General features: G+C 45.3%; 1 protein-coding gene across 2 annotated transcripts in view; it reads right to left on the bottom strand.

Moving 5' to 3' along the window:
• Window positions 1-8,950, bottom strand: part of akt1 (v-akt murine thymoma viral oncogene homolog 1) — a 37,561-nt gene that overhangs the window by 6,860 nt on the left and 21,751 nt on the right. For both annotated transcript variants that reach the window (XM_027000216.2, XM_027000217.2), the window contains exons 6-10: window positions 6,107-6,238; window positions 5,835-5,900; window positions 5,189-5,257; window positions 4,950-5,075; window positions 3,992-4,120 (exon numbers count right to left, since the gene is read on the bottom strand). In XM_027000216.2, the coding sequence (XP_026856017.2) occupies window positions 3,992-4,120; window positions 4,950-5,075; window positions 5,189-5,257; window positions 5,835-5,900; window positions 6,107-6,238 (522 nt within the window). The remainder of the gene's footprint in view (window positions 1-3,991; window positions 4,121-4,949; window positions 5,076-5,188; window positions 5,258-5,834; window positions 5,901-6,106; window positions 6,239-8,950) is intronic.

The raw sequence follows: 8,950 nt of genomic DNA, 5'->3' as shown, positions 1-8,950 counted from the left end.
CACTTTACATGCACACCCCATTCGCATACGCACGTTGCCTCTCAATGTCAAGCAAGTTTAATTTCATGAATTACATAAAAAACAAACATTCCAAAACAGCTGTGGTGTCTGAGTGTTGCCATTCTCCCTGGATAGAAGAATGTTAAAGCACGTATATCAGAACACAAAATTAGGAGAAAATCAGCATCTCAAAGAAGCACTTGGTTCACGAGTATCCTCATGACGTTGTAGTACCCCTCCCCGGCTCATTCAGAGATATGTTTCTTGCTATCCACTGTGAACAACCTATAAATGGGTTCTGATTTAGTGAGGGCGCCCCTGTCCCAGTTCTTTGGGAGCTTGTGGCCAGGCAGGACTTCCATCTGGCACAAAGGGTCAGAGGTAGCGTTTCCCTCTGGAGCCCAGAATACTCCATCAAAACTGGCTGCAGTTATGAAGTGCTGCAGATGTGAGCTTAGGTCTAAGATAGGAAGAGTATGACTAGATTGGAGTGGGGACAGGCTGGTTAGACCAACTGAGGATGGTTAAGCCAAGTGAGGATGGGCTTGTTAGGCCATGTAAGGTCAGCTAGCCTGTGTGAGGACAGGCTGGTAAGGCCATGTTGGACAATGGTCTGTTCTGAACTTAGAAAATGCAATAAACTTGCTTTGTCACAGGAAGATGATGTATTTGTTTTTCATTTGCATTTCAAGTAAACAAATGCAGAAATGAAATGCCTCCCAATTTAACACCAAGAAACAGCTCAGGAAATCAAATGACGGTATGCTCTGATGCAAAACAACTGCACATTGAACCCCCACCCCCCACCTCAGGACATATGCTGTCATATCGGTTTCTCATTATGGACACTGCAATGGGCCAAAAGAGTTCCAAGGTGGGAATTTGATGGAGTAGGGTGTGGTGATTTACATATCTCTTTCAGCAGTTGGTGTCATGCATGATATAATGGAGTAGAACACCAAGTTCAAAGTAGATCTGAAAAAGGAAGCAGGCCTCGGTTGGAAAACAAAGAGAGCTTTCAGTTACTGTGGGCTAGTGAGGTAAACTTCCAAACTACTCCCAAAAATAGGCTGACAGATACCCGGCTGAGTATTAGATTTAATCATGGACTTGGACTGCAGAGGATGATGCCATGAACATATGAACCAAACAAAACAGTGTGTTCTCAAACATGCACAGGAGCCTTGGTATTTCTTTGCGGGTACACTGTACATTGATATATTTGTGCGAGTGCTGTTGGGAGTTGTAGGAATATGACAAGTAGGTGTGTGCATGTGAGTGCATGTATGTGTATATCACAGCATGCGTACACACCAGCATGTTTGCTAGCGTGAGAGTGTGTGTGTGGAACCCCTCCACTGTGCTGCACTCGACTGAGCAGGGTAGTTTGAATGCTATGCTCTCGGATGGGGCACTCCAGGCCGCCAATGGTAAGGTGAATCCGGTGCACTGCTTGGATTACCGGCTGCCCTCTATTTCCAGCGCTGTGGTCGTGTGACTCGCCGAGAGAGAGCGAGACAGCTGGGCCCGCAGCTGCCCCATATATGTAGAAGGACGGCACAGCTGTGGAGCTGCCAGGAGTCCAGGCCCGGCCCTAACCCACGCAAGCGTGGCCCTGGCTGGGCTTACACAGTTACATCCCCCCTCCCCCACCTGGGAGGAGTGATTGACAGGGAAAGGGTGGGTATAGAGAGAGAGAGAGAGAGAGAGAGAGAGAGAGAGAGAGAGAGAGAGAGAGAGAGAGAGAGAGAGAGAGAGAGAGAGAGAGAGAGAGAGAGAGAGAGAGAGAGAGAGAGAGAGAGAGAGAGAGAGAGAGAGAAGCAAGCTTGAAGGCTTCATGTCCTAACTCGAAGATTAGGTGGATAGGCACGGGTAATATGAACACAGGTACACAGATATCCTTATTGCACCAGAGTTATAAGAAGTTGACCTCCCAAAAGCTCACTATCTCAGTGCCCTGTGACTGCCTCCAACTCTCACTACAGTAAACATCCACATGTCCAATATTTGCAGCCCCTAAACCCTTCTCCCCATGCAAGTGGGTATCATTCCACTTTTCCCATGTGTACTCTCAGTTTATAGAACTTTCCCCTGATGCGAGGCTTTTGTGATGTTCTGCCCCCCTTTTCTAAAAGCAAATTCCACAAAACAGCACTCGACTGCATCACAACTGGCCATTTCTCCATTTTCCTGCCCCCTTCCCTCTCGCTGTCTTTGGGCCTGCGGAATATTCCCAGACGTAACAGCATTCCTGTGTGCCGCGCGCAAACAAGAAGGTCATTGTTTACGGCGGAACAACCTGTAACGCTGCCTGGACAGCCCTCTGGAGAGGCCACCCCGTTTCCATGGCAACGCCCCCTTGAAGGCTCCAACTCCAGGACGATGTTGTCATGTCAACATGGGGGGGGGGGGGATGGTAAGGGATTTGGAAGGAGTGTATACCAAATTTGGGCGTGCTGATGAATTCTCTATTCAGGTAGAAGGTCCTAGGACATCTCAGGATGTCGAAAGATGTATTAATTTAACAGCCAATTCGCGCATTAGGAAAATCCCCTGGAGATCAAAGATCCTGGTTTTGGGTGGAGAAGCCACAGCCCACAACCAAACCAGTCACCACCAGCATGAAGGCTAACAGTGTATCAGGTGGTCCCGCTCAAACAGAACTAAACAGCAAGCACACACAGCAGACCCAGTAATGATGACATCACTTTCCAGAACATTCTGAGCTCAGTGACCTCAGTGACAACCCACAACACACACTCTGCAACACACTCATCCATCTTTCTCTCTCTCTCTCTCTCTTTTTCTCTCTCTCTCTCTCTCTCTCTCTCTCTCTCTCTCTCTCTCTCTCTCTCTCTCATTATATTCTCCTTCTATTTCAGAACGCTTTTCTGGCATAAGCCATGCCTATCCACCTAATCTTCTAAAACACTGAATACAAATCAAATCATTCAAAAATAAATAAATAAATAAATAAATACAAATAATAAAATGAAAAATAATAGGCGCACACGCTCACACACACAGTGGGTATATACTGTGACAATTATACCAGTCTGATGTGAACCCTGCTCACCCTGCAAAATTGCTCAAGAACAACTTCCACCTAAATGATTCAAATATCACTTACTCCTGCTATGCTAAGTCACAACATCCATTTTAGATCAGTACATGTTTTCCATTTTGTTTGTCCAATTGCTATACCCAGGGTGGTTCCGTGGCCTCCAGAAGCCAGGTCAGAGGACAGACGTAGGAGCCAGTGGTAGGCTGATGGTGCAGCTGCTCTGGTGACCAGTGCTCTGATCGGGTGGAGGGTCACATGTGCCGTAGCAATGTCATACCCTTCTCGAACCACATACCAAAATGCTGGGGCGAAAAACAACGAGCCTGCAACTGTGTCAACACGGGCACCCTTCTCCCGGAAACATTCCTCACGCTTCAGGCAGGTGGAGACACACACACACACACACACACACACACACACACACACACACACACACACACACACACACACACACACAATGCCCTATCATGTTACTGTCTATGTGCCATATGACATACCTGCATGCAATGGGGAATGCCACACCCAACAGTCTTGTCCCCTTTTACTCAAGTGCATCTACAGACAGCTAGTCTCCAGCTCTGCTTTCTGGGCCGAGCAAACTTCAGAGAAACAAGAATCGCGAACACGCACACACACCTGCTGTCTTTATGTGCTGGAAATATCTTTCAAAACAAAAGCACAAAAGGTTTCAGCTTCAGCGGCCCAAGTTTCACCCCAAACCAACAATCATACCTGATAACTACTCTGAATCTAGCAATGGGTTTCTGTATGGCAGGGTAAAAAGGTTAATTCTCTTTAAATTTTAAACTTAAACAAATCTCATCGTCACAAAATGAAAAGGATGTGGCCGTCTCCTCTGGATGGAGCTATGAAATGCATGCGTGTGTGTGTGTGTGTGTGTGTGTGTGTGTGTATATACGCTATTACCTCAGGAGCCAGATACTCTGGAGTGCCACAGAAGGTCTTCATGGTGGCCCCATCCGTTATGCCTTCTTTGCAAAGCCCAAAGTCTGTGATCTTTATGTGGCCATCTTTGTCCAGCATCAGATTCTCCAGCTAAGGGAGTCAGAATGAAGCAAGATGCCAGATGTGAGAGAGAGAGTGGGAGAGCCTGTCAGAAGTCCATGACTATTTAAATATATCCTTTCAAATTGGATCAGATTTAACTGTTGAATTCAATGTCAGACAATTATGAGTCTGCTGAGGTTAATGAAGGAGCAGAGCACTCCTCAAGTCCAACACAGGTAGCAAGTCAGCAAGAGTGTGCGTGTTAGTTTTGCAGGGGTTTGATATCAGCATGTCCTCTCTCTCTGGTGCTGCTAAAAGTCACCTGGCAGCTGTAGCTCACACGTGGCCAGAGGCTGGGCACACCAGTCAGCACAAACTGCTCCATCCTGCTACCCTGGCACTTTCACAAGGCTGGAGCACAGATTGGAAAGAGTGCTCTCGGAGAGTGTGTGACTGTGTTGGGAGGGTGGGGGAGAGCGAGGGCATAAGAGGGAGAGTGTGTTTTGTGCTCTGTTGACCTCCTGTGTCTCCTATAGTTTCATTAGCCAAAGGAAAATGTGTTCATCTCTATTAGCATCTCTTCTCAGGGCTGAGATTAGAGATAATTTGTTTTTCTGTGGACTGCAAATATCAAAAAGCATATATGAAGAATATGATGTTAGCCACTCCAGATTTGTTATTGAAGAAAATATCCTTGCTGAATAGATTATAGGACTTTTATGCCTAGGCACATGCGAACTCCCTATACTATTCTACAGCCAGTGAAGCAGGTGATCAAAGAGCAACTATGCCTCAAGGACCGAGTGCACTGAGCAGCTGACGCTCAAAAGCATGCTGCTACCACCAGCTATACCAGGCAGCCTGGGAATGTGATCACCTTTAAGTCCCGGTAGACCACGTTCCTCTCAGAGTGCAGGTAGTCCAGCGCAGATACAATCTCCGCCCCATAGAAGCGCGCCCGCTCCTCCGAGAAGACCCGGTCTCGTGACAAATGGAAGAAAAGCTGTTGTGGGGAAGGTGGGGGGGGGGGGGTTGCTGTGCATTTAGGGAATCCAGTCTCAGCTGGGGAGTAATTTAAGGAGCTAGAGCAATCAGCTTGTGTGTTGTCACACTCACCTCTCCTCCGTTCGCGTACTCCATGACAAAGCACAAGCGGTCGTGTGTTTGGAAAGAGTACTTCAGCGCCTTAAGAGAGTTTCAATAAAATGTTTAAGCAAAGAGCTCAAAAGAGATCTTGCTAACTTCAGTGTTAAATTCTCAGTGCTGCATGTGATTTTATTAACCTAAAAAACTGTGAAATTTAAGGCTACATGTACCATGGTTTTACATTCAGCAGCTTGCAAAACAAAATACATTTTCTGTTGGCCATAAACTCAAGCAGGAGTGAGGCTTCTCACTAGTAATGAAGAAAAAAAAGCAGAAGTCAACCTGGGAATGACTCAAAAGAGAGGATGGATCGGGAAAGTGCTGATCTAAAAACCAAATCTCCCCTTGTTAATACTTGTCTAAAATACTGAAAGCAGCATATTAATCCAGAAGCTGTACTCCTAGTCTGGTCTACTGGTAGAAACTGGCCTAAAAAAGGCAAACACTGTTTAGTGGATTTGAGAGGGATGCTCACCTCAAGCTCCACAGAAAAACAAAAACAAATTGTGAGGAAAGCACCAAGACACAGACTCGAAAGGAGATGTTCAAGAGGCGGGAGAGAAGTAAAAGAGAAGTGTTAGAGGGGTGTGTGTGTGTGCGTAGAGAAGAGCCTCACCGTTAAGAAGGGATGCTTAGAATTCTGGAGCACGCGGTTTTCTGTGAGTGTGTGAGCCACTTCATCCTGAGAGACAGATCACAAAGAGTGGTTGTGTACTTGGATAATATGTGCTCACACATACAGATGTGCGTGCACACAAACATGGTATCAGGACACTCACAAACTCTCAACAACATCCTGTCAGACACAGACGCACACATCCAGACACAAGCGCACACATCCGCGCACACAAGCGCACACTCCTCCTGATCCCCCCACCCTGTACGTACTTTTGCTACTATCACTTCCTTCTTCAGGATCTTCATGGCGTAGTATTTCCCTGTGGCCTTCTCCTTCACCAGAATGACTTTGCCAAAAGTGCCTTTCCCAAGGAGTTTGAGGTATTCAAAGTCATGCATAGTCTGAAACGACATGCCATCCAAGTATGTCAACAAACGGGTCCTGACAACAAAAGCTGTACAAGTTACAAACGGTGACAAAGCAGGCTCAGTTGTGCCTATAAGGTGTTTACACAACATCTCTGTCTGCCCTGTGCTCATTTGTCCTGGGCCCTCATGAGGGATCTCCCACGCAAGAGAGACCCGTTTGACCTCTGCAGTACCAGGGCCCACGGGTTCAGCAGGGGACCCATACGCACATGCATGTGTGTGTGTGTGTGTGCACATGAGGACTTGAGGGGAGGGTGTGGTAGGAACAGATTCTAACCAAACTGAATAGGCTAGTAAGCATAGGGGTTTCTGGAGAGGTCAGCACCAGTCTGTCTTTTAAAGCTGATATATATTTTTTAAGAACACTTCAGTTATGCTACCTTTATATCTTGATCACCATCACAGTTTAAAAATGGCATGGAGAAAAAATGGAAAATGCAAGTCTTTGAAGGAGGGGTGGGATTTTTCGAATTTACAGATTTCTTGAATGTGTAACCTTTTTATACAAATAAAACTGATTGTCATTGTATTGCTTTATATCAATAAGAAACTCCAGCACTAAATCTTAGAAAACATCTTCAAACATGTCTGACTATGAGGTAATAATGCTACCACAAGAAGTGAACCTTTTATTTATTTTAAGTGTAGGACCATTGACGCAGATGGAATAGTCTTCTGTCTTCTTAGGCATGATGTCACAAGGTTTGCACACCTGGACTTGAGGATTTTCAGCCATTTTTCTCTGCAGATCCTCACAAGCTTTATACAGGTTGGATGGGGACTGCCAGTGGACAGCCATTTTTAGGCCTCTCCAGAGATGTTCGATTAGGTTCAAGTCGGTGCTCTGTCTGGGCCACTCAAGGACACAGTTGTCCCTAAGCCACTCCTGCGATGACTTGGCTATGTGCTCAGCATCATTATCTGTTGGGAGGTGAACCTTCAGCCCAATCTGAGGTCCCAAGCACTCTGGATCAGGTTTTCATTAAGAATATCTTTGTTCTTTGCTCCTTTCAGCTTTCCCTCAACCTGACCAGGCAGCCTGTCCCAGCCCCTGAAACACCCACTGTAGGAATGTTCACTATAGGGATGTATTTGGCAGGTGATGAGCAGTGCCTGATTTCCTCCAGACATGACACTTAGAATTGAGGCCAAAAAGTTGGTTTTATCAGACCAGAGAACCTTGTTTCTCAAAAGCTGAGAGTCCTTTAGGTGCTTTGCAAACCTGCCTGGAGTTTGCTCCAGGTGGGTATTTGTGTCAATACTGAGAAGAGGCTTCTATCTGGCCATTCTGCCATAAAAACACCAAGAACTGAACAATTTGCAAAGCCTGAGACTGGTCAGCATGTTTACAGTACACAAGAATGTGGCATGGGAAAGAGATGATCTTTACAGTCCAGGTTTCTGCAAGATCACTACACTGTGCACAATTATTAGGCAAGTTGTAATGCAATGGAGCATTGTCCTATATAAAACTCATGGTCTTCTTGAAAGATGCAGACTTTTTCCTGTACCACTGCTTGAAGAAAGTGTCTTCTAAAAACTGGCAGTAGGTTTGGGAGTTGATTTTGAGTCCATCTTCAACCCGAAAAGGTCCAACTAGCTCATCTTTAATAATACCAGCCCATAGCAGTACCCCACCTCTGCCTTGCTGGCATCTTGAGTCTAAGTGAAGCTCTATGCCCGTGACTGATCCAGCCACAGGCCCATCCATCTGGTCTGTCAAGAGTCACTCTCATCTCATCAGTCCATAAAACCTTTGAAAAATCTGTCTTCGTATATTTTTTGGCCCAATCTTGACATTTCAGCCTCCCTTACCTTGGCCATGTCTCTGAGTACTGAACACCTTGTACTTCTGGGCACTCCAGGTAGGCTGCAGTTCTGGAATATGACAGCACTGGAGGATAATGGGTTCCTGGTCACCATGTTTGATTCTTCTCAAATCTTTGGCAGTTCATTTGCATCCTTTTTCTTTCAACACGTTTCTTGAGACCCTGATGACTATTTGCAAAAAAATGTTTGATGGTTCTATGATCATGCCCCAAAAGCATAGCAATTTTAAGAGGGCTGCATCCTCAAAGACTTTACAATTTTTGACTTTTCAGAGTCAGTTAAGTCTCTTTTTTGGCCCATTTTGCCTGAGAAAAAGCTGCCACCTAATAATTATGCACACGTTGATATAGGGTGTTGATCTCCTTATGCCAAATTACACAAATACATATCATCTGATATGTTTAAATCCAATAAGCATTCAAGTTTATACAGCTTGAAGTTGAAAAATATGCATAAAAATTATGATATGGTTAAAAAAAACCTCTTGCCTAATAATTGTACACACAGTGTATGGTGGTATTAGTATGCCAGTGGCCAACACTGTGAAATTAATGATCAAATGACAGGTGATGCTGCCCTCATGGAAGCAAGAGATACCCTGTAAAACCAGTTTATGAAAACCATTTGGTTTTAAACCGTGTAAAACCAGCTTTAAGGTTTATGAACAGTACTCTTTTGCCAAGCTCCTTGAATGTGGTCATGTTTTCAAACTGCAAAGGCAGGATGGCACAATACTTCATCAGGCTGCATGTGCTCTGCCTGCTGTGCAAAAGGTTCACATAGAGAAATGATGAAGATTCCGACTGAAATAACTTACAGCTCAGCTGATGCTCATGCCTGGAGGGCTAAACACCT

Source organism: Electrophorus electricus, chromosome 13, assembly GCF_013358815.1.
Source record: "Electrophorus electricus isolate fEleEle1 chromosome 13, fEleEle1.pri, whole genome shotgun sequence".
Lineage (NCBI taxonomy): Eukaryota > Metazoa > Chordata > Actinopteri > Gymnotiformes > Gymnotidae > Electrophorus > Electrophorus electricus.
The sequence above is the reverse complement of the archived record's forward strand: the minus strand, read 5'-3'. Positions and strand labels throughout refer to the sequence as shown.